The following is a 24,289-nucleotide window of genomic DNA, read 5'->3' on the forward strand; positions in this document are numbered from 1 at the left end:
ACCTCCTGGGACTGTGACTCCCTTCCAGCTGCTTGCTGGGGTCGAGAAGAGAGTGTGACTTATAGGAATGATGGGGGAGGGGGAAATCCCTGTGAGAAAGGTTCTTATTTTCTCTTCCTAAAACACAAAAATAAAACACCTAAAAGTCCAGTTCAAAAAATACAATTATTATACATTACATGTGTGTGTATGCATCTGTGTATTTAGGCGTGCATATTTTTGAGGTGTATAAAATACTGTTTATACACTTCATATAGAATACAAGGTTTAACAATGCCATGTATAATCTATGACTTCACTGACCTGTTATTTGACAATAGCTCCAGCCGGAACTCTCTGACCACAAAGGTTTGTTACAGACCCAAACAGCCTGAATTTGATTTTCATTTCACCTCATTTTATTAACAGGCCTATAGTCCTCAGTATTCTCTAACATATTGAATCTGTAGCTATATAGGAAAACAATTTAATTTTGCTTTTTATTCTTTTTTTTTTTTGGTTCTTTTTTTCGGAGCTGGGGACCGAACCCAGGGCCTTGCGCTTCCTAGGTAAGCGCTCTACCACTGAGCTAAATCCCCAGCCCCTCTTTTTATTCTTATTCTCCAATCTAGAAGCCAGTGATACAATTCTTCACTTATTTTGACAAATAATATTTTTAAATTTTAGACTCCATTTCACCAATATAACGGGTGAATTTTCACGAAAAGATCTCAGAGCTGTGCAGGTCTCTTCACTGCAAAAGTATTCTACTTAATTAGCACACAGCCTGCCACCAGCCAGTTCTAAATCGTCTGAACAGTTGGACAGCAGCGCCCTCTGGTGGTTCCAAATAAAGCATGCAGCTTTTTGAGGAGAGTTGAGGTAGAAACTCCCCACAGCCAGTTTTTAAGATTTTATAACTGGGGGAGGCTCCCAGAAATCAATGCGGGTGACCTTAGCCAAGATGCCTAACAGTGGGAGCATGAAACCTGAAGAGACCACCTCCGGTAGCCAGGCTGGACCCCCAGTGGAGGGGTAAGGACACCAACCAATCCACAAAACTTTTGACCCAAATTTTGTCCTGTTTAAAAGAAATACAGGGACAAAGAAGGAGCAGAGTCTGAAGGCCAACCAATAACTGGCTCACTCTGAAACCCATACATGGGCAAGCACCAATCTCTGACATTATTACTGATACTCAGTTATGCTTGCAGACAGGAGTCTAGAATGGCTGACCTCTGAGAGGTTCCACCCAGCAGCAGACTAAAACAGATGCAGTCACCCACAGACAAACAGTGGGTGGAGGTCAGGAACTCTTATGGAAGAGTTGGGGGAAGGACCGAAGGCCCTGAAGGTATGGGACCCCCATAGGAAGACAAATAGAGCCAACCTGGACCTCTGGGAGCTCTCCGAGACTGATCCACAACCAATGAACATACAATGAGCCTGCCCCCTAACCCTGGCACATATGTATCAGACATGCAGTTCATCACCATGTGGGTCCCCCAACAAGTGGCGCGGAGGCTCTCCCTAGAGCTCTGGTCTCTGCTCCCCAACAGAGCTGCTTTGTCTGGCCTCCGTGGAAGAGGATGTGCCTAGTCAGGCAGAGACTTGATGTGCCAGGGCGTGGGGATACCTGGGGTCCCCTACCCCCTCAGGGAGAGAGGGGAGACTCATTGAGGGAGAGTGGAAAGGGGCAGATGTAAATAAAAGCAAACAAACAGATCTCATATGTTAAGGCATGGAAGTTGCTGGAAGGACAGAGAGCAGGAGGCCTTACTTTGTCTCTCAGTGAATTTTCAAGTTCATTGAAGAACAAAACCATATTCTGCAAAGAAACTCCTTAAGGCCACTGCCCTTGCAGCATGGGCAGCCACTTAACAAACCCTGGGCAGTCGTCACTCTCCACATTCCACTATCTCCAGCAGGCGCTGGCCCGTCACAGACAGGCTCGACTGAAGAGCAGTCCTGCAGACCCTGAGCCTTCCTCTGACTCCACGAGGCTGAGTGAGCTCAGGCGGAGTCCGTCTCAAACCTGGCTATGGTTTCATGTACTCATGCACTCCTGCACAAGAATCATTTACCCACGGGAGCAGGAACTTCCTCCGAGAAGCAACTGACTATTGGTTTTTCATTTCTTTGACAGCCATCCTATGAATCCTTTTTCCAGCGGTAGGAATGTCAACTGGAGGGAGAAAATACCTGACTTACAGGGTGTGTGGAGGGGGATCTCTCCATACTCACTTCTGGATCGCATGTAGCAGTCGGTACAGTTTAGAAGACCGTTGCGAATCCTGACATCTGTCCCACTCACTGCATCTCCTAGCTGTCCTTTACAAATGCCGCACTAGAAAGAGAAGGCACAGAAGTTATAAGACAAATAAGATAGTTTGTGTGTTGTGTGCTTGTGGTAGCTTGCATGAGGATGGCCCTTTAGGCTCATTTGTTTGCATGTGTAGTCCCCAGTTGTGGAACTGTCTGGGAAGGATTAGGAGGTGTGGCCTTGTTGGAGGAGGTGTGCTGATGGAAGTGGGCTTTGAGGTTTCAGAAACACACAGCAGGCCCAGAGCTTTGCTCTACCTGGGTTCAGGATGTAGAGTAATCAATTTATGCTCCATCCCCATGACTATCTGCTTCCTGCCAAAATGATCATGGACTCTACGGCCCCTGGAACCATGAGGCCCAGTTAAATGCTTTTACTTTTGTAAGAGTTGCCTTGGTCACAGTGCCTCTTCATAGCGATAGGACAGTAACGAGGAGTGAGCTATGCAGGGACACACCCACAATCTCCACGTGTCGCTAAGCATCTGTTATGGGTTAGATCTGGGGCCACAAGCCAAATTTATGGTAAAAGTAAAATGTGTTTCGAGCGTTTTATCTTAACTCATTGTAGTTTACAGAGGACACAGGTTCTCAACCTCTCAGGCACTGAGTTGGCCTGGAGTTGGGAAGCTGGTAAGCGACAGTGTAATGACTCGAGAGCCTGCTCAACTGTTACAACACACAATTCCTCAATCCAGATAGAAGGACCATGTCCAACAGGTGGCAGCCTACCGCTGTTAAACAAACATGCAATGGATTATCACGTAAAACTCGACTACCAATAATCTCTTAAGGTTTTCCAGAACATTTCACAGAAGAACTGTGAAGGAGCATATGTTACAGTGCATTCCCACTTCAGAGGCATGCTGGATAACCAATTCCCTGGGGCGTGACCCTCAGTAGCCCAGTGGTTAGAGAACAGAAGGAAACCGTAGAAGGCATTTGCAACAGAGGAGGAGGCACTGGGGGTGCCAGCTGGGTGCCAGACCTTCCAGAGGGATCAGACCAGCCTCTGATTCATGCTCTAAGATGAGCTCACAGAGACTGAGCCACCAAAGGCATATATGGGCTGGCCCATGGGCCTTGTCTGGTCTCAGTGGGAGACAATGACCTAATCCTGTGGAGACTTGATGCCTCAGGGAAGGGGGGTTCTGGGGGAGCGTGAGGTGGGGATGGGTGGGTGATGACAGGTAGGTGGGGGAGCACCCTCTCAGAGGCAAAGGGGAGTGGGGATGGGGAGAAGAACTCTTGGAGGGGGAGGCAACATTTGGAATGTAAATAAATGAATGTTTAAAAAGACTAGCTGGGCCACAGGAATGCATTAGGCAAACGGTGGAAATTGTATTTCCCTCTGTTTTGTCCGGTTTATGAATGTCATTGACTATTTCTTAGATCAGGGACAAAGTGAGTTATTTTAACCCCATACAAGTTGGCGTTATAGCCAAGGGAGCTACCAGTGAGAAAGAGAATAGCAATTCTAATAAAAAAATATTTCAGCATCATGCAGAGAAAATGATGACTGAGATTCAGAGATTGACAGTTTGGCTTCAGAAATCAATTATATTCACTTGAAATGTGCTCATGAGTGTAAAAGAGAGGCTGGGATATACTGATGTATGTCATTCACCTGATAGCAAACCGAGTGTAGCAGGAGAGCCAGCATTAGAAGCTAGGCCTCCTCATCTGCACTGCACTGGTCCATCTAAAATGTTTATTGATGTTCGCTTGGTTGGATTCATAGGAAAATAGTGGCAACTGAGGAAGACTGAGTCCTTACTCTTACGGAGTTCGGCATTTATTACAGAGGCTGATACCACAGCATGACGAGCAGTGTGGTCTAAAGGAAGGGTACCTGAGATTCTTCAGCAAAGCCAATTGATGGGCTGGCATGGTGGTGCAAGCTAGTGACCTGAGCACCAGGAGACTAAGGCAGAAGGGGATTGAGGCCAGCCTGGGCTACATACCTTGTTTCAAACAAAACAAAACATACCAAGGAACAACAGAGGCAGGTTAACAGACTTAATACAGCCCAGAGGAGCCCTCGGCTTCTCAGAGGGAGCCATCAGCCCAAGATCTCAGACAAGCTCGCTGTGAGAATTGAGATCTTACAGCTAGCCACAGCCACTTACTGGGCAGACAATGTTCTATTGGGCAACGTCTAAAAGCCCATTACATAAGAATGGTGAGACTGTATGAGCAACAAAGATGGCTTAAATAAACCCTTAAGGCCCACAAGACTCAGAAGCCCCACCGTCTTCCAGTTGCAACTTCTTGTTACAATGTCTGCTTCTAGCAACAAAAGTATCTGGAAAGACAAATTGCACAGATCTGTTTTTCTTCTTCTAGGAGGATTTTTTTCTTCCCAGAGGGATTCAGGGAAGAGTTGTATCCTAAAAGCTGGACTTGACCTACACATCAGTCTACGACACGAGGGGAGAGGTTGTAAGGTTTCTCAGTGCAGGACAAGACCCAGACCCTGACACCAACGTAGGGAGCAGTACATACCCTGAAACACTGTATGTGAAAGTAGAGATTCAGAGTCTCGATGATCATTGCGGCGCCTTTCCCCAAAGCAAGCCCACAGGAGGAGCACAGCTTCTTCCCGCTTATAGACCTGGGTTAAAACCAGAAACAAAAGGCACAGTGTGAGCCATGGCTTGCACCACAGGCCACCTCATGCAAACACAGTGACATGGATTTTAATAAACCATTAATAAAATGAGGATCACCAAGCTGACAATGGATACAGAATTAAGCAGAGCCATATGTTGCCAGCAAGCTCAAGGTGACAGGCCTCCACGTGGTGCTTAGTCTGGGGCATGCTGAGATGATTCAATGTATGTGTTCACAGAAGCCCCAAGCACATGGAGTTTTAGCTTTACCAGGTTCCACATGGCTTCAGCAATGTCTTAGGTTTCTATTCCTGTGATGACACGCTATGACCTAAAGCAAGCCTGGGAGGAAAGGTTTATTCAGCTTATACTCCAGACCATAGTCTATCATTGGAAGAAGTCAGGACAGGAACTAAAGCAGGGCAGGAACCTGGAGGCAGGAGCTGGTGCAGAGGCTGCCTACTGGCTGGCACCTCATGGCTTACTCAGTCTGCTTCCTTACAGAACCCAGGACTGCCAGCCCAGGGATGGCACCACCTACGATGGGCAGGGCCCTCCCTCATGAATCATTAATTAAGAAAATGCCTCAGAGCTGGCGGCATTTCCTCAACTGAGGCTCTTTCCTCTCAGATGACTCCAACTTGTACCAAGTTGACACACAAAACCAGCCAGTACAAGCAGTTTCCACTAAAGGAGCATTGGTCCATTAAGGTATTCCCTTTTACAGAGTCCTCTGAGATATAGGAGAGGGGGTTGCCTTGTGGAGGCTTCAGAGATAGGGTTCCTGCTCTGCCCTGAGTTCATGTTATGCTGTCCAGTACTCTGTTTAGGTCTTCCTTCTACCTACAAAAGGAGAGGGCTGGCCAGTCTATTTCTCCTGAACAGATAGAGTCTGCAGATTAGGCCTTTCTTTTCTGTGTATACTGCAAACTCCTGGGACTGAACCTACCTCCTTCTTCCACCTATAGCCCTGGATACTGTCTACCTGCCACCACAGGGCTGTCTTCTTACAGAAGCTTTGCAGCTACCAGATCAACTCCCCACAATGCCTGCTGCTGCCGAGCTCTAGGAGAAATTTACCAGAATGCATTGCCACCTGAAAGCTACAGTGGAACAGAGCAGACAGAGCAAACGGAAGGACAGACATGCAGAGGAGGAAGCACTGTCCTCTTCAAAACCTGGAGATGATTTCATTCTATCTAGTCATGAAAAGAAAGCTATGAATGAAAACCACCAAAGTCCTCAGTCACGTGTGCCTGTGGCAGACAGATACTTAGGCAGCTTTTAAAGGTATCATGGGGACCGACTAATGTCCAGGGTCATGGTTAGAGATCTAGGGAGGGCTTGAAGGGGAGAATAGGGCTTTGTTTCCCAGCCTCACCCTGGTTCTCTGGAGGAGCCAATAGCCCAATGCCCTCTAAGGGTTGAGAATCTTGGAGGCGGAGGCACTGTTGCAGGAGCCCAGCAACTGTCTGGTGGATTTTATTATTAGATTACAGGTTCCACACAATGTCATTAAAACCTAATGGCTACGGCCAGCACCACACATCTGACTTTCTCTACCCCGTGCTGTTGAATCTGCAGGAAGATGGAGATGCTCTCCTAAATCCTCCCCTCTGTGCATGGGGGGAGGGGTGTGGACCAGCATCAACCGGCGAGCATTAGTCTAGCCAAAATACGCTTGCTCGTTGAGTGCAGGACCATAAAACAGCCTCAGAAAGGCTTGCTGACCTCTTGTACCTGTTTGGAGACTGGCCAGGAGGGGTAGGAGAGCAGGGGGACAGGGGCCCAGCCCGGAAGTTCTCTCGAGGGCTTTTCCTGTAACACGGTAAAGGAGGCCACAGTTACGAAAAGAAGTTAACAGAAGCCACAGTAAAAGACATTTTAGCTTAAAACAAGAAGACCACAAAGGACTCTCCTACTGACATCTGTGCTTATTTGTTTTGAGACAAGGTCTCACTGTGGCGCCCAGGTTAGTCTCCAACTTGGCGTTCCTACTAGCTCAGCCTCTCCACGTGGGGGTTATGAACGTGCGCTACCAGGCTTGGTGGTTTATTTTTGCTTTGGAACAAAATAGTAATTATGTCTAGAGGGAATGTGCACGTATGTAGATAAAACCACACTGACGCTGGTGCGTAGGAAGGAGAACCCTGGTGGTTCCTTCACTAAAAGCTGCTGGGCTGCTATTTACGCTGTTGACGGAGCTGCTTTTGCACACTGAAGTTGATGTGGAAATTATGGGCTTAGTGGGACAGAAAAATGACTAAAGATCCAGGGGAAATGCTTAAGGGCAGCCCAGAAGTTCAGGGGAGATTTAAAAAAAAATAAAAGAAATCACTTTGGTAAAGATCTCACAAATCAAAAAAATTCACACACAGTTAGATTCACATGGCCACTCCAGCAAACAAGGCCAATTTTAGAGGAAGTGATTTTCAGTGCCACAGTCCCTGCCTTAAAGGCCTGCAATGGATGCCTTAGAGACTGTGTGGCTCTCAATGGGCCATGAGAAATCAGAAGGGCCCCAATTTGTTGTTGCCAGTATGTCATGTGGGCATAGGCTGTTAGGAGCCCTAGGTGGAATCCAGTTGTCAGCTTTGAAAAGTTTACTTCGTGGGTGAAGAAATGGTTAGGACAGAGAAAAAGACCAAGGAAAGAAGAATAGAACACAGGCAGGCAAAGTCTTTCTTGTCTCCTGGCTGCTTGACTAGCTGTGAGATCCCTCCAGCCCCTACCCACCCGGCCTCCCTCCTCGGGTGCTGCTTCTCTTCTCCAAAAGTCCCATTTTTCAAAACATAAGTAGCATGGCTAGAAAGGAAACACAAAAAACAGAACAAACACACAAAGCAAAGCCACTGGGAACCGCTGCACTGTGGTACAAGAAATCACATCTGCTTGATCTGAGCTCACAGATACACAGCCATGGTAACGGGAGCCATCAGACAAAGGTAGTGCCCGTTCAGCACGGTGCTGAGGAGGAAGAAGAGCTGACAGGGCATCCTGTGACCCATACTGCAGTGTTGGTTATCTGCCAGGCAGGGAGACCTGTGAGGGAGGTATCAGGCTCATTCCCACTTGATAATGGGGAAACTAAGGCAGGCAAAAACTAAGACACCTGCTTAAGATTCTGAGTGAGGGGCAGAGACAAAATCTGAAACCACAGTTTGGATACGAGTGGAATGAGATTCAGGTAAAGGCGCATGCCTTTGGAATTTGAAAGTGTGACTGCATCCTTCGCTGTGGCCTTGCTGTGAAGCTATGTGTAGAATCCTCTAATATTCAACTAGTCAAATTCCATGGGCAGGATATGCTAACCTCCCTGAACTCTTCATTGTAAACTGAGATTACTGACCTCATAGGATTGTTGGGAAGACTCCCTGAGAGAAGCAGGTTTAAACATTCCAAGGACCTGTTATACGGAAGTGCTTTGAAACGATTAAATGGAGACAGAACACGAAGATGCAGCTGCCATCTTGCCATCTCACAGCTCTCCCCATCTAAGTCAATACATTAAAACATGTAATAACCCCATGTCCGTCTTATTTGTCTACTCACTTCCGCCTTTCCCCCGGAGACTCAATCTGATGATTAATGCTTTTCTCCAGGGCTAGGGTTTTGGGCTTCACGTCTTCCGACTTGGATGTCGGTGGGTTTGAGATCTGTTGATTCCAAGGTGGATCTGAGACCAAGGAAGGAACATAAATGTGTTCAGCAGAGTCATTTTGATGCCCAGTAAGACGCCTTCCTTTCAAGAGCTGATGCCCGCTGGTCCTTACAGTAATTCTGTGTGAGCTGTGTTGTGCATGTACCTCAATTTGGCTGGGCAGAGTCCACTCTCCAAGAGGAGTTTTTGGGGAAGACGGAGGAGTACGTTCAATGGTGGAACTGGGAGATTTGGAGAATGCATTTGTTTATGATTTTTAAAATAATTTCTTTTAAATCTTAATTTTTTTAAAGTCTCCCTTTGATTTTTTAAAAAAGTTATTTTGTATGCATGGGTGTGTTGTCTTCATGTATGTCTGTGACCCCCAATGCATGCAGTGCTCATGGAGGCCGTAAAAGGGCATCATATCCCCTGGACCTGGAGTTATTGACAGTTGGTGAGCTGCCATAGAAGTCCTGAGGATCAAACCTGGGTCATCTGAAAGGGCAGCCACTGCTCTTAACCACTGAACTAAATTTAAAAAAAAAAATTACATTGATTTATTTTGAGAGGAAGGAGCACATGCCACAGAGGCATACGTGTGTGTGTGTGTGTGTGTGTGGGTGTGTGTGTGTGTGTGTGTGCGTGTGTAGGCAAACTTTTAGGAGTTGCTTCTCTTCCCACTATACGAGTCTTTGAACTCAGGCCCTCAGGCTCTTTACTCACTGAGTTACCCCCCAGCCATAGTTTTTATTTTTTTTTCAATGCTCATACCTGGTTTAGCCTCACTCAGAGCCCAGTGACATTGTGCAGAGTCTGGTCTCACAGCGAGCAGGAGTTTATAGGTTAGGATATTTATCAGAAGCTAAAGGTAAGGGGCCTTAGAGAGAAGTTTGCAGCTACCAGAGGTCAGTTCTGGACAATGTGAGGAGTTTGCCACAACTTAAATATCGGGATTTCCCTCTTCATTCTTACCCTGAGCTGACTGTGGGTTTGTACCACAGTGTGAGGCCTCAGCCTCTGTCTCTGGCTGCTGGTCCTGACTAATTCCTTTTGACACGGAGTTTTCAGAGTTAGCTGAGGGACTTTGAGTTAGGCTGCTAAAAACAAAACAAAAATGAAAATACTTCAGAGCAGAGATAAAACCAACTGGATTAAATTTATTGTTTCTATACCTCAGGACGCAGAGCTAGCCATTATAATTTAAGAAAAAGAAATAGACTGTTTACTTCTTCTGTTTATTCTGAACTATATCTGAAACCATTACAAAATACTATGCATTTCTAGGTCGCATCAATTTAACACATTCGGGAAATAATCATTTCTGAGGTCCTCCCTGAGATCCTCCCTGAGGTCCTCCCTGAGGTCCTCTCTGTCCACCAGGCTCTTCAAGCGAACCTCCTCTGGGGAGTTCCTCTGGAGCTCCCAGACTTTAACGAGGGAGGAATTACTGTAGATATTGCGTGGAAGCCAAGACGCACATCTATCGCTCAGCACACAGCAGAGGCAGAAGGCTCACAGGGCCAGACGGGGCTGAACTGTGAGTAGAGCTGGGCTGTACTGCCTAGGGCTGCACTGCAGTACACTATTTCCAAATATATAGATGAATAGGCAAAGAACTGAGCCACGTGGGACCTCCAGGCCTTTGGTGGTTTCTGTGTGCAAAGAGGGAAGGACTTAACGAGATGGAAGTTTCTGGTGACAGCGAGACCAGTCAGAAGAAACCAAACAGCAGCTTCACAGGCAAAGCCTGTCTGGAGACCGGGCAAAAACGCACCTGACGTGCCTTTCGGGATCCTTCGGATCTCCCTGGCTAATAGTTCTTACTTCTCAGACTCCGAGTCAGTGTTACCCAGAAACAAACGTGCTTCTGGAGACTGTCCTGTCAGAACTGGTGCTCCGTGTCTGATGCTAGCGGCTCCCTCCATGCAAACCCTCACCAGAATTCTGCTCCAGCCAACCCTTGACCAGTCTAGGACAGCTAGATGGCCTTTCTCATCTTGGGGTCCCTCGGGGACGCTGTAAACATGTTATGGGCGCATGCATACTTGCTGATAGCTATGTGGGATCTCACACCCGAGACAAACATGTTCCGTAAGGAGGATGCTGGTAGCAGGCTGCGCCAGCTTCCTGGACTTCCTGTAGATTCCTTCCAGATTAGGCATGAGTAGAAATGATAATCAGTAGCCCAGACTCTGCTCCAGTCGAGATACTCTGGGGTTTCTGGATTCATTTTTGGATCTCCCATGGGACATCTTAGAGTCCTCATGTGAAGTGACACGCACACTTGTTCTGACAAATGGTTACCCTTCATATCGTAACTCACCTCACCGAGGACACCAGCGCCAAGTTCAGGTCCACAGAGGAACCAAGGTAGGTGGGACCTCAGGACCTTGCTTCAAGTGACTGGAAGCTTTGGGCTTTGGGTCAACAACAAGCTTCCTTAATGATTCATACTATTTTATTTAAAATGGGTCTCCCTTTTTAACTTTTAAAACATTATTATCAAAGCATTTAAATTTGATTATGTGCACATGTATGTGTACCATGGGTGTGCTCACATGTCATAACATGCATGTGGAGGGCAGAGCCTACCTCTGTGGAGCTGGATCTCTCCTACCTTTATGTGGTTTCTGGGGATTGGACTCAGGCTCTAGGCTTCAGCAGCAAGGACCTTGACCCTCTGGCCCATCTCTCTGTCTCTCAAAATTAATTACCTTTTTTTTTGAGATATGCTTTCAGTATGTACCAGAGACTAGCCTCACATTTATGATGCTTTTGCCACTTCTGTCACCACACCTGGCCTCGCCTATTTAAAAATAAGGCTGTACATATTCAAGCACACAAGGATGCTGGCTTCAGAGCCGACACAGCAAGTTTAAACAGCCTTGAATGCAAGGTTAGACCGATCCTTTTAAAGCAATGAGACCGCCCACCCAGAGTGAACAGTGGAGCCCAGCTTTGGGAATCTCGTGGACATCCATGGAAGGGCACATACCTGTGCTCCTCGGGCAGGCCACTTTCTCTAGCTTTGAGTGATGAGTCACTGTCATTCTCCTGGAGGGGAGTGTTCTGTCTTCTCTCTTTGTCTCTGTCTTGGCAGTTTTCCAAGTCCATCTTATTCTGATGGAAAAAGTGGGATCGTTTTGAATATAATTTAAACACGCTAGATGACTTTTATGTCTGACTATGGAATATCTAAAGCCCATCCCCATCCCCTTTTCTTCCTTTGCCTAATAAAAGTTTTATCTTTTTGCTCTACAGTTTAAAGGAGTTATTAACGTGGCTTTCTGTACCTGTGAATGAGACCCACTGTGAGCCTGTATTCACACACACCAAGTGCTCTCTTCACAGCCCCATTCTCCTACTTCTGCCCCAAAGAGTAGTCTTCTAACCCAACAGATTTCGATAATCTCCAAATACTTAGAATAAATGTGCAATTGAGATCCTTCTAAAAATTATCACAAAAGGGATTGGTCAGGAACCCCCTCCCCGTTTTCCCTAACAAAATGAGGTCATGAGACTGCTTACTTTGGGACAAATGGACTCTGGTATCAATGTGTTGTTGTACTTTGCAAATCTTGACATACTTCTGTCTAGTATGTCCTTCCACCACCTTTCTTGGGGGATAAGGGGCCAACCAGCCTTTACGGGCTCTTTCCACCCTCAAAGACATGTCAAGTTTTATGTGGATTACTGGGGGTAGCTAGCTGGTGGGAATGTACTGTGGCCATGTCTGCTGCTGCTAAAAAAAAAAAATGCAGAGGACTGCACTGCAAGGCATGGTGGAGAGTGGCACATGGGGGAGGGGCCTGTGGGGGAGGGGTAATGTCGGTGGAAGGGAAGAGGGATCCCTGAGCTAGGCAGGGAGAGGGTTCGAGCATGTGGCTTTACTACTGGAGATCTTGCTAGCTATCTGGGAAGATCTGTCCAGGGAAATGGCTGTTGCTCTGCAGGGGAGGAGCTAAGGGTTTGAGGGTGTCAGCATGCTGGGTGAAAGGGCCACATAGGAGCTGATGGCTGTGGAGGAATTGCCCCTCCTGGTTTGAAGCTACTGAATGGGGAAACCTGGATTGGGTTATGTATGTCACAAACTGGTTTTCATCAGCGATCTTACCCTTGTCCCGCTGCCTTCAGTTACAGATGAGGATGTAGACAGCTGGTCGGCAGAACTCGAGGAAATAGTGAATGGAACCACGGTGTCCTCAATTATCTTACGCTCCTAAGGCAAAGGCAGGAGATGAAGAAAAAAATTAAAAACAAAAATCCGTCAAGAGAAAAAATACATTAAGGAACTGGAGGGGGGGGGATCATCAGATGCATACAAACCAAATAACACCAAGTATGTAGTTGTTTAGAACTTTGTATTGAATTCGCATGATTTAATCAGTGATGGAAAGAAACATAGTCAAGAAGGACTCTGGTGGAGCTGACCACTTAGCAAGTTATCATTGAAGGTCAATGTTGGTCCTAACGGATTTTAGATAACAGACACTTCAGATACACACCTCCAAATTCTGTATCATGGACTGTTTGCTGTTACTGTTAAAAATATTAAATAGGATGCAAACTTTCTCCACAAATTCCTCTACCACAGTATAGTAAATGTAGTCAGTAGTAAGCATGCATTTAGTTTCAGTGCCAAAATTATCCTATAAAACTAATTCATTATTACCAAACACGCTTGCTACAAGTGCGCGCGCACACACAAACAAATGCATCGCTGTTTTCAATGTTGTCTAAGCAGATCAAGGATCAGATCCGGACTGGAGAACACGTGATTACAGTGGCTCCTTGAACACGGTTCAAGCCACATGATGGGGGTGGGTCACTGTGGTCTGTTGGAACCCATTCAATGTGATTCTCTTAAAGAGACTGATGGGACACTGCTGTGCGTCCAGAGTCAGACACGGCCACATGCACGCATAGGCTGCACACAAAGGTGGTGCCAGACTTTGAAGAACCACGCAGACACATTCCCCTTGGGAGCTTCGTACCTCCTCATAGTATCTGCGTTCCTCTTCTTCTACCTCCTTCTGGGCCTTTTCCCATTCCTCCTTCAGCTTATCCTGCTCCTTCTGATACCTCTCCTGTCCAAAGAACAGAGTGAGCACTGAGTCTGTCGCTGGGAAGTTTCCCCCCTTCTAAAGCGCCATGCACACTGTGTTGTAAGACAGTCTTCATGGGTGACCATTTGGAATCTAAAGCCTTCACACCACGAGAATTAACCATACTCCTGTGTCATTCAAGTTAGGTACACGTGGTGGTTTGAATGAGAAACGTGCCCCATTCGCTCATGTACTTGGCTATCTGGTTCCTCTTAGTGGAGCTGTTTAGGAAGGTTTGGAAATCTTGAGGATGTGGAGCTTTGCTAGAGGAAGTATTATCACTCGGGTGGGGCTCTGAGGTTTTAGGACACAGCTTCACTTCCTATCTTCTCTTATCATGGGAATCAGGGCAAAAGGGTTAGAGAAAAGAATATGAAGGAGAAGTAGAATAAAGCACATTGCAGTTCAGTTGTAGAGTAGAAGGTAGCATCGGCCTTAATGAGGTTCATGGTATCTCTCTATGTGACTGTTTGGCTGTGTGGAGGAACCAGCATAGGTTTTAGAGTTGTAAGGACCTGGATTTGGGTCCAGGCTCTGCACTGTGCGATCTCAGCTGTGTGATAATCAGGCAGTTAATCGAACCTCTGTGAACCTTCACTTCTTCAACTAGAAATGGGCTATTCACATGTGTTCCCGGCACACCCCAAGTATACAAACAGGTCAGTTTTGAAGGTCACCAGGTCACTTTGGATATGAAGCAAATGGAAACATGTTGCGTTTCTCCTCAGAATATTTCTAGAATTGATCATTATCAGCTTTCACTGAAAAAAAAATGGGATGAAAATTCTACTGAAGGAATTCGACTGATGTCAAATTCTATTCTGCCCAAATGCCATCAAATAACCTTTGGGTAATTCATCCTCGCTGCTTCTCGAACTGGGACTTGGCGGCTGAGGAGGCAATGAGTGCAGGTAGACTGACCCTTAATCACCGCTTAGAGATATTTTTATTTAAACATCAATGTGAATGATCGCCTCTTCCCCCTTCTCATGGCAGGAAGAATCAGGTACAAGACTGTTGCCTGGACACAAAACGTTGACAGACGCACGAGTTTCTGAGAAGTACTGAAAAGCCTCCTCGACGCAACAGCCGCTGTGGGGGCAGCTCCAGAGCGGGGAGGTCAGCAGGTCGTCCTACCTGGAGCAGGCGCTCTTGCTCCTGCTGCCACTTCTCCTGTCGCCTACGCTCCTCTTCCGGGTCCCACGCCCAGAACTTAAACTGTTCAGGAAAAACAAACAAAGCAACCCCCTGATCAGAACTGAGGCAGATCCTCAAGGGCTGAGCAGGGTGAGAGAAGACAGCCTCAACATGGTACCCCAGGGACACAGAAACAAATCTTCATAATCTAAACGTCCTCTTCGCTGGCAGAAACCGCTTCCCAAACTTAACCCCTTTTTACTTTGATTCCAAACTGCTGGGCTGGTTCTACGTGGCCACAAAGGGAAACCTTCGCCTGTACATACTAAGTGGGACTGGCTATGATAAGCACCTCAGGCTGGTCACTGGAGAGAGAAGGATCATGCCAGTATCAGACACTGCATGGCGGAATTATATAATGATTTTAATTAATACAACGGCTGTGAAAGAACGCCATTTGCATCTTACTGGACAGTCAAGAAGCATGAAACAGAGAGGATCCCGTCATACATACTAGCCCCAGCTAGTAAACCTGGGCTCAAGGATAGAAAGGGATTAGCACTTAGTTTCCAGGCAGGACGGGAAAACTACCTCATATAATGACGACCCATGGCTTAATAATCTGCTGGGCAGCATTAAGTTGTTTCAAAATAACAAAGAAAACTGGTTCTCAGTGTTGCTTGAGTATTCCTTAAGAAGGTCAAATACAAGTTAACATCACTGAATGCACAGCTCTGGTCTTTAAGAGGGAATACTTACAGGCGTGCTTGCGGGGGACTTCTCACTGCTTGGGGAATCCGCTATGCCGGATAAAAGAAAGAGAAGAAGCCGTCAGTGTGAGTAGCTCCTGGCTGTGCTGGTCTTGCGATGCTCTCGGTTGAGTGTGGTCCCTGTGTTAACTTGGTCAGTATTAGGAAATCATAATTAAGCAGAGTCTGTGGCAGGTTGTGCCCATCACCAAAAGGAATGAAGACCACGACACGTCAGGAAGCGCCAGGTACTAGACTCTAGAAGCTTCGACTACAGCTATTAGTGCTGGCTCTTAGTACACCTTGCATTCTGGCAAAGGGAGTGGCTCCTCCACTGTCTGACCGGAGAAGTACCACACAGAGAGGCCAGGGGTCATCCAGGAAGAGCAGAGTGTGACACAGTTAACAAGAGAACCACCACACTTGTGGCTTCTGATCATTGCTCTAAAGCGGGTAAGAGCCAGGTTGGTGTTCGTCCTGGCATCTTGCGATCAATATAAAGTTCTGTGAAATTCCTCCCCACTTTAGTACAGCAGCTGCCGATATCAGAGGGCAAGCTCATTGCTAACTGTGTGTCACAAACAAGCGTATCTCTTAAAAAACATTATCTAAAATCAGAAAGGAAGACAAAAGGCCATAGGTTGCCCCAACATGGATTTTTACATAAAGAAAAGGCAGCGACTGGGTACATTGTTTACCTGACTGGGAGAAAAACTGGGACCGTCGCCAAGAGTTCTGAACTCTCAGCGGGGCACTGCCAGGCAGCTCTAGATCAGAGAGCAAAATAGAACAAACGGAAATCCATGAAAGTCGGTGAGAACTGAGCAGAACGCATCCCACATGTCAAGGAAGGGCGGGTCGTAGTCGACCCAGGGACTGACCGTCTCTGAATCTAACATGTAAAACATCTCACCAGAATACACATGAAACCTGTCGACGTGGACAGTGGGCAGCAGACCTGGCTGTCCGTGTTCCTGTTCGGTGGGCGCTGAGTGATAGTTTTTACGCCTATACTTAGTAGGGGTATTTTTTTAAGGGTTAAAGGCCAAGATGTCATAGTAATGGGCTATGCAGGAGCAACTCTAGGAAAATCTAAAAGGCAGTAGACATGTGTAGTGGGCTTGTGGTAGTCTTCGCATCACACCCGATGAAAGGGGGGAGTCTATAGCTCGATTCCTTTCAAATACACAGGCAGGCACGTGTCTGTGACAGCGGAGGTGCCAAGCACACAGAAGTTCTGGCAAGCATTTGCTCCCTACTTCCATTCCCGGAGCAGTGAACGCGGCAAGTTAAAGCCCATGTTTTATAGAAACAACCTGGACAAAGGAACTCTGTCAGCTTGAACTGTATTTTACGAGTGGCTCCAGAGTGTTGAATGGCTGTACTGATGCACGTGTGGTGTGTGTCTGGGGGGACCTGTCTGACAGGAAGATCAGCAGTGGCCTGTGTGAGCATCTATAAATAGATGACTTTAAAGAAATGGGGGAGACACCAATTTCTGGGGGAGAGAGAGAATTTATGAGGTGTGGCTCCAGGGCTTCTGGTTCCTTTGGACTGGATGCTGGAATTCATGCTAGTCACTTCAGTATGTAGTGACTTCTTGTGTCTGGGCCGTAGCCCATGACTTCTTTCACCACACTCCAAGTAAAGGCAATCATGCTTTCAAAGGTTACATTTATTGGAGGTCTCTGGCTTCCAGAAGGACAGGCACTTCATAGAGTCTAAATAAGTCTGAAATAAGTCCATTTCATATCCACACGCAATGTCTTCAGACACCATTTAAATAAATAGTTCAAGTCAGCGCCTCCAGCTCGGCATTCCTGGGCTGCCGTACCAGCATTACTTGGACATGTGAACTTTGCTGGAAGAACGGATTGAGCCTGGGCTGGATCTCTCGGGCCACACCTTGAGGGCTGGGTGCCAGCCCCGCAGGCTCAGCTGCGCACTCCTTCAAGCCCCGTCACTGTCTCGTCAATGCTCTCCTTCTTTCTTTAAGAGGAAGCACTCGAGAAGAGTTCATTATTTATGCCCAGCGCTTGGCTCTGTGCTCCGCCCTTATTGCTAGTATCCAACAATAACTGAATCCGATTCTCTTAAGGACCGGAGTGTGGTTATTTGTACTTGACTTAGATCTTGGGGAAAACTGAGAGAGGGAAGCCATGTAGCTAAGAACTCCTGAGCCAGGGACATGAGGGTGCTCTTTCTCCAGTGCTCACACTTAAAATCCAGCATTCACCATAAAAGAGCAAGCACCTGCCTAATCCAGTTTTGCCTTGAGGAATTGCCTTTAAAACACTCCAACACTATGAAAGTTTACTTTTTAAATTATTCAACCCAGATAAAGCATGAAGTAAATTTCTTTAATTCAATAGCAATTTCTGAGATCCAGAATGCCTTGTGGGATATATAAACATACAGGGTATCAAGACGAATTGCTATGGCTTACATATTTAACCTAACTATATTTCTTATTTACACAGTTATAAAGTGCTAGAAACAGAACGTAATGACAATGCCTAAATATGGCCAATCGGTTGCCCCAGTTGTGAGACTTCATTTTCATTAATTGTTTTCAGGACTGTGAACCTGAAAGTTCTGGGCCAATGCTCTGGAAGCCGTAGTGACTTTGCCTCTACAGTAAGGGACTAAGGACAATTAGTGTGTGTACCACTTAGTGTCTTACCAAACGTTTCTTGGTTTGTATATGGCTGCCCAAAAACAATCAACAAAAGTTAACGAACACCAGCTCAGATGTTATTAATGGTGACCCTAAATAGCAGCCCTCTCTTTAAAAAGAACTAATAATAAACCATGAACGTGAGCTCCATGCCTTCCTCTCTGACAGATGCTAACAAAATACAAAATGTCAACAAAGCAGCACACGGGACCTTCTGGTCCTGCCTCCCACGCCAGCTGTTTCTAAAGGACTTGTATTGGTGAAGCCTTGGTCTGTCACCTCGAGAAATAAAGCCAATGATGGCAGACTTCCTGGACTTCCATCTTCCCTGGTTCGAATTCCTAAGGGTCTTTTGCAGTGGCTTGGGCATCTGGGTTTCCCGTGAGGATAAAGGGTTCTTAAAGAATAAAAGAATAACCTATCAATGGTCCACAAGGTGGGAGTAAGTACAATGGTTAGACCTTCACACGCCCTCAATGCCCATGTTTCTAGATGCTACCCCTACATTATCTCAAACTTTAAAGTGTGGCAAATACACTAAACACATTAAAATACAACCCAAGTATGTTACATGTTAAATATATTAAAACATAATCTTAGTGTGCATGTGATTACACACACACTGAAGAGGTATCTTTAATGTTTCATGTACTTTATTTTTCAATTTTGAAACTATTAAATGTTCTCATGAAGAATTTTTTGAAAGTGTAAACTTTTGGCTCGAGTAAGTACAGTAATTGTTATGTATACCCAGACTTATTATAGAGTAAATATAAAGTTTATATGATGTTAAGAGAAAAGATTTTTTTAAAAACAAGTTGGGTTTTTATTTTTAATTATCTTGTCATGTTTTGGAGCCAAGATGAGACAAGTACGAAGAAAGTCTCAACACATATTCAAACCCTGTTCTACCCATAATGCCTGGCTACAGGGTAGACTCAGCGGCCAGGGTTCCCACTGTCAATCAGAAAATGCAACTCAGCTTTCCAGTCTGAAATTCGTAATTCACAGACTCAGGAAAGCAACACAGCTCAGGGAACAGCACGTGAAGGATGCAAGCAGCTTTGCCTATGAAGTGAACTTTACCACAGGTGGGCCCAGCACACCCTGAGGAGCCAAGAGAACCCACCTCCCCTTACCTTGAGAATTGAGATTTGGCAAATGTAGTTGGTCGGTTTCAGGCATTTTGTCAAGAAATGGAAATGTCAAGGTTGCTTCCGGTTCTGGGGATTTTGGCTTTGCCACCTGGACCACAGTAACAGACATAAACATGAGGAAGAACGTTCAGCCATTAACCCACAGAGCACAGTATGACTATTTAAATAAGTCAGTAAAGTTACATTTTTACAATAGAAATATCTCCTTTCCTAATGACTTTTCACACTTTTATAAATCAATGCAGTGGTTGGTTTTTCTTAGAAATTAAATAAGGAGATAAAAATGTGGTGAACCCTCTTCTTCAACCTCAGAAGACATTTGGAGTCTTTCTTCTCCCACTTCCTTTCCTTCCTTCCTTTTTCTTTTTTTTCTTTCTTTCTTCCTTTCTTTTTTTCTTTCTTTCTCTCTTTTTTCTTTCTTTCTTTTTTTTGACAGTGTTTACTATGCATCTTTTGCTATGCAATTCAGGCTACCCTTGAACTATCTACCCGGCTCCGCCTCCTTCGTGCTGAGGTTAAGGCGCACACCACCACTCGGGGCCTCAGTTCTAGTTATTATACCCAGCTGAACTTGTTGGGAAATGGAATAACCCACAGACAGTGATTAGAAACATCTTTGCTATAGGCTAAGCTTATAGCAATGCCACTTTCAATGGAGATTATTCTAAAGACAGTACTCACAAAGTTATACAACACACAATGTACTCTGCCTGTTGACAAAGAAGTATTGCCAAAAGTAGTTAGAATCAAACAGTGTCACCACAGGGGTGTCCTTGGGGAGTTTGTGAGGCGCATTAGATGACTTGTCCTTATGGTAAATAGTTCTAAGGTTATGGACATTAAAAACTGTTACGTTCTCGTTAAGATTTTTTTCATCATTGCTATTTAATTTTATTTGTTTCTCCCTAATCTAAAGACTCTGAATAGAAGAGCCTTCTTGCTGTCTTATTACTGTCAATTGATTTACTGCTAGAGACAGACTGCTAAACGTTTCAACACTATCTACAACAAGGGCCAAAATCTACACTCTGAACCCAAATGTAGTGTAGCTGCACATGCTTGGGCTCTCTCTGCTTCTCGAAGTACTTGACTCTGATTTCATCTCCTGCTGGCAGCTGTTATCCACGGTTAGTGTGACAGCCGATCATGACCTCAGGTGAAGCAACGTTTGTTTATTCTCTGTTGAGCTTTACTTTTCTTTATTAAGAATATCACCTTAGGGGTTGGGGATTTAGCTCAGTGGTAGAGCGCTTGCCTAGGAAGCGCAAGACCCTGGGTTCGGTCCCCAGCTCCGAAAAAAAGAAAAAAAAAGAATATATTCAATTCTAAGAGAATCTCGATGAAAATACAGTCAGTCACTTTGGTCAGCATTGCTCAACCGGACGGCCATGCAGAATCCAGCATTCAGCATACAGCAAATGCCTAGGGTCTGATTTTCCCAAACGTTCACAACATGCTGGTCCTCTACATTTCTAAATATTTATTGATACTTATAACTCTCTGTCTGTCTCTGTCTCTCTGTCTCTGTCTCTCTCTCTCGTGCATGTGAGTGTGCATATGTGTGTGTATGTGTGTGTTCGCATGTGTGCATGCATGCACATGGGAGGGTGTGTGCACATGAGTGTGACAGGTGCTCACAAAGGCCATAGGTATTGGGTCTCTCTAGGGATGGAGTTATGGGGGAGGAGGTCACAGGGAGGGCAGGTGAGGAAGGTGTTGCCCTAGAGATCATCATTTCATGTGCTTACCAACTATCAGAGCTCCTAAACTTGGAACCATAGAATTTTAGAGGTGTAGACGTGGCAGCATTTGATACCAAGGATAACCTGGGAATCCTGGATATTTTATGCCTCAAAAAAAAAAAAAAAACCAAAACCAAAAACAAAAACAAAAAAACAAAAAAATAAAACCAAAAACAAAAACAAAAAACCCACCACCACCACCAACAAAACAAAACCATTCTATGACTCATGTTTACTAAACAGACATGACAGAAAAACAAATGATGCAGATGAACAACTTGGGAACCCCTGAGAGGGCTTCCCCCATAGTGGTTGGGCATGAAACTTGCAGTCCAAACATGGCTCGCACTGATGCAGGGACAGAGGTGAGGAACGGTAGGGAAGACACTAAGTTACGGCAGTCATTTTGTTTGGTTTGATCTAAATTCTAGAAATGTTACCGAGTTTTCCTCTCGGGTTAGAATTATGTGAAGGTACTGCGTTTAGAATAATCCCTAGTGATTACAAGCACATTGTAGATAAGGTACGAGCGGCCAAGGTGGAAACCCTGCCTGCCCACCTGCGAGACACACTTGCGAGTCTATTCTCCTCTGTGGCCCTCCACATTGCTCAGTAATTCTGTATAGAAACAGGGAATAGCTGAGGTCTGAAATGCTCAAAACTCATCAGACATCAAGCATCTTAGCGGCTCCTCCAAGGACACGTCACTCAGCTCTGTGGGGCCAGGTGATGTGTCCTGTTCCCTATCAAATACCCAGCGTCTACTACCGGACTTGGCACATCGTAGGTGCACAGTTAATGTGGCTGAGTAAGTGTATGAAACTGAACTAAGTGGCAAAATTTCCACTTGAAGGTCAAATCTGTATTTAGGTTGTTTTTGAAGGGTGGAACATTGCCATAAGTAATCTGATATACAAGGCATGGCTCCACTTTGGGGGTCATTAGGATTACCCAGAGCTTTTACAGACGCCAGGACCATGTACCCAAGAGTCTGCCCATCTGGTCTGGAAGGGACTCCAGAGTTTTAAAATTCCTTAGAAATCCAACTACTGAGATAAATGGGAAAGAGTTTTTAGACTTGGTATTTAAAAACAAACCCAACTACTGTACACAGGACTCTAAGTATGAACCACACTTAATACACGAGGCCGTTGTATCATAAGTTGTTTGTTATTTTACCCAGTGGTATCAGTTAATAGCATTGTTAAGAAGTAGGTACACAACGGGAAGGGAATATCTATAAGATGTCAGGTTATGACACAAACCAGTGAGTTCATCTACAGTAAGCTAAGACCTAAATTTAACAGGATTCTACAGCATGTTCACATTTAAATAAAATGAAGTCTCTTTAGGATTAGGTGAAAAGTGTGAGTGCTGGAAGTATTACTCATACAGAATGCCTCAGTTCTCCACCCTCTCATTCTATTTGTACATTTAGCAAATGGACTTGCATATTCTATGGCATTTGATATATCTGTAATGCAAATGTATGTATCCCCCCATATACAGTGGTAGTTTGAATGAGAATAGGTTCTGCAGGCTCAGATATTTGAATGCTTCTTCCCTAGTTGATGATAGTTTTGGGAAAGAGTAGGAGGTGTGGTCTTGTTAGAAGGTGTGTCATTTGGGTGTCAACTTTGAGGTATCAAAAGCCCACAGCCAGGCCTAGTCTCCCCATCTGTCTCTCTGTCTGTTCTCTGTCTGTTCTCTCTCTCTCCCCTCCCCCCCTCCGTCCCTCCCTCCCTCCCTCTTCCTGTTTGTAGATCAGATGTAAGATTCTTTTCCAGAATGACGCCTGCCTCCCTCCTACACTTCCCACCCAAATGATAATGGACTCTTCTGAAACTGTAAGCAGACCCCCATGCTTTCCTTTATAAGTTGCCTTGGTCATGGTGTCTCTTTACAACGTGCAAGCATGATGCACATGCGTGCGTGTCTCGTGTGTGTGTGTGTGTGTGTGTGTGTGTGTGTAAACATACACTCTAGTTTTTAGAGAAACGTGTAGATTGAAGACAAGTAAGAAAGCCAGCCCTCATGCCTGCTGGCTGCCCGGTCTCAGGCAGTGTCTCATGGCTGCCTGACGCCCTTTAACCTCTGGTTTAACTCCTCCCCCACCGTGACCTCACCTTCTGGGACAGTACTAACTCCACCTTCCCGCTCATCTCGTTTTCTGGCTTCTTCTGGTCTTGTTCTTCTGGTACTTCATTCCTCAGCTGCGGGCTGGAAGAAAACTCCACCAGGGCCACGGTTGGGCTGCACCGAGTCACGGTTGTTGTAAAATGCTGTGGCTCTGGAGGGCGGTCACAGGTGGGAACGGAAGAAAAAAGAAATCACACAAAGAAAATTTTCTTTCAAAGTCAAAGGACCCTTTCATCAGAGTCCTCCTGATGACAGGCTGGCTCACTACGGGCGGACACACAGCGAAGGGCCCACGGTGGCAGGATTCTCACCCGACTGCCCTACTATGAAAGCGTGCTCGTAAGAGTCATGCACCCTGATAGCTTATGACGCAAACTGTTTAATGACGGTGGAGCGGTTAACAGAATGTCCACAGTCTGAGCTTGCGACTGAGTGACAAACTAACTTTCCCTTGTCGTGTTTGCTGCTGTGCTCATCCGGAGGCCAGAGGCTGACTTTCTCTGTTGTGTCTTCCTCTATGGTCCCACCTTATTTTCTGAGGCAGAATTTCTCACTGAAACTGCAGATCCCTTTCTCCAGGTAGCCTGGAGGCCCTGGGACCCCTGTCTCTGCCCCACTAGTACTGGGGTCACATGCATGGAGCCCCGCTTTCTCGAAGTTGCTGGGGATCTCAACTCAGGTTCTCAGGTTTATGCAGCAGCAAGCACTTTGCCCACTCCAAAACCTTTCCTTTCGCAAACTACGTTTTCTTAACTGGATTGTGTTAGGGATTGAGGGGCAGATAGATAGAACACATGAGAGACAAGCTGTTCTCTGATATCTAAAGAATTAGATACACTTCAGAGGGGGTGGAAAGGTCACCCAGTGAGGGAGTATAATCATATGTGGAGGCCTAGTCCAGCTGGAAAATCTTATGCTATTGTTTTTAGTAATGGCATTTTTAAAATGCCATTTAAGAATAATTTGGTGGTGGAAGAGAAATGTGCAGAAAGTCTTACAAGAATATCTAGGGCCGGGGCTGGGGATT

The 24,289-nt window shown here is 45.7% G+C and overlaps 1 protein-coding gene across 37 annotated transcripts in view; it reads right to left on the minus strand.

The window, feature by feature from the left end:
• The window catches only part of Limch1 (LIM and calponin homology domains 1), a 313,045-nt gene that overhangs the window by 6,993 nt on the left and 281,763 nt on the right, over positions 1-24,289 (minus strand). For 9 of the 37 annotated variants that reach the window (XM_063273088.1, NM_001401569.1, NM_001401560.1 and 6 more), the window contains 13 exons: positions 23,250-23,413; positions 19,364-19,469; positions 16,246-16,314; positions 15,558-15,598; positions 14,799-14,879; positions 13,551-13,643; positions 12,671-12,775; positions 11,552-11,676; positions 9,529-9,653; positions 8,466-8,589; positions 6,645-6,731; positions 4,807-4,915; positions 2,224-2,326 (listed from right to left, as the gene is read on the minus strand). In XM_063273088.1, the coding sequence (XP_063129158.1) occupies positions 2,224-2,326; positions 4,807-4,915; positions 6,645-6,731; positions 8,466-8,589; positions 9,529-9,653; positions 11,552-11,676; positions 12,671-12,775; positions 13,551-13,643; positions 14,799-14,879; positions 15,558-15,598; positions 16,246-16,314; positions 19,364-19,469; positions 23,250-23,413 (1,332 nt within the window). The remainder of the gene's footprint in view (positions 1-2,223; positions 2,327-4,806; positions 4,916-6,644; positions 6,732-8,465; positions 8,590-9,528; positions 9,654-11,551; positions 11,677-12,670; positions 12,776-13,550; positions 13,644-14,798; positions 14,880-15,557; positions 15,599-16,245; positions 16,315-19,363; positions 19,470-23,249; positions 23,414-24,289) is intronic. The other 28 variants (NM_001401577.1, NM_001401574.1, NM_001401566.1 and 25 more) reach the window with 10 other exon arrangements.

The sequence above is a fragment of the Rattus norvegicus genome, chromosome 14 (genome assembly GCF_036323735.1).
Source record: "Rattus norvegicus strain BN/NHsdMcwi chromosome 14, GRCr8, whole genome shotgun sequence".
NCBI lineage: Eukaryota > Metazoa > Chordata > Mammalia > Rodentia > Muridae > Rattus > Rattus norvegicus.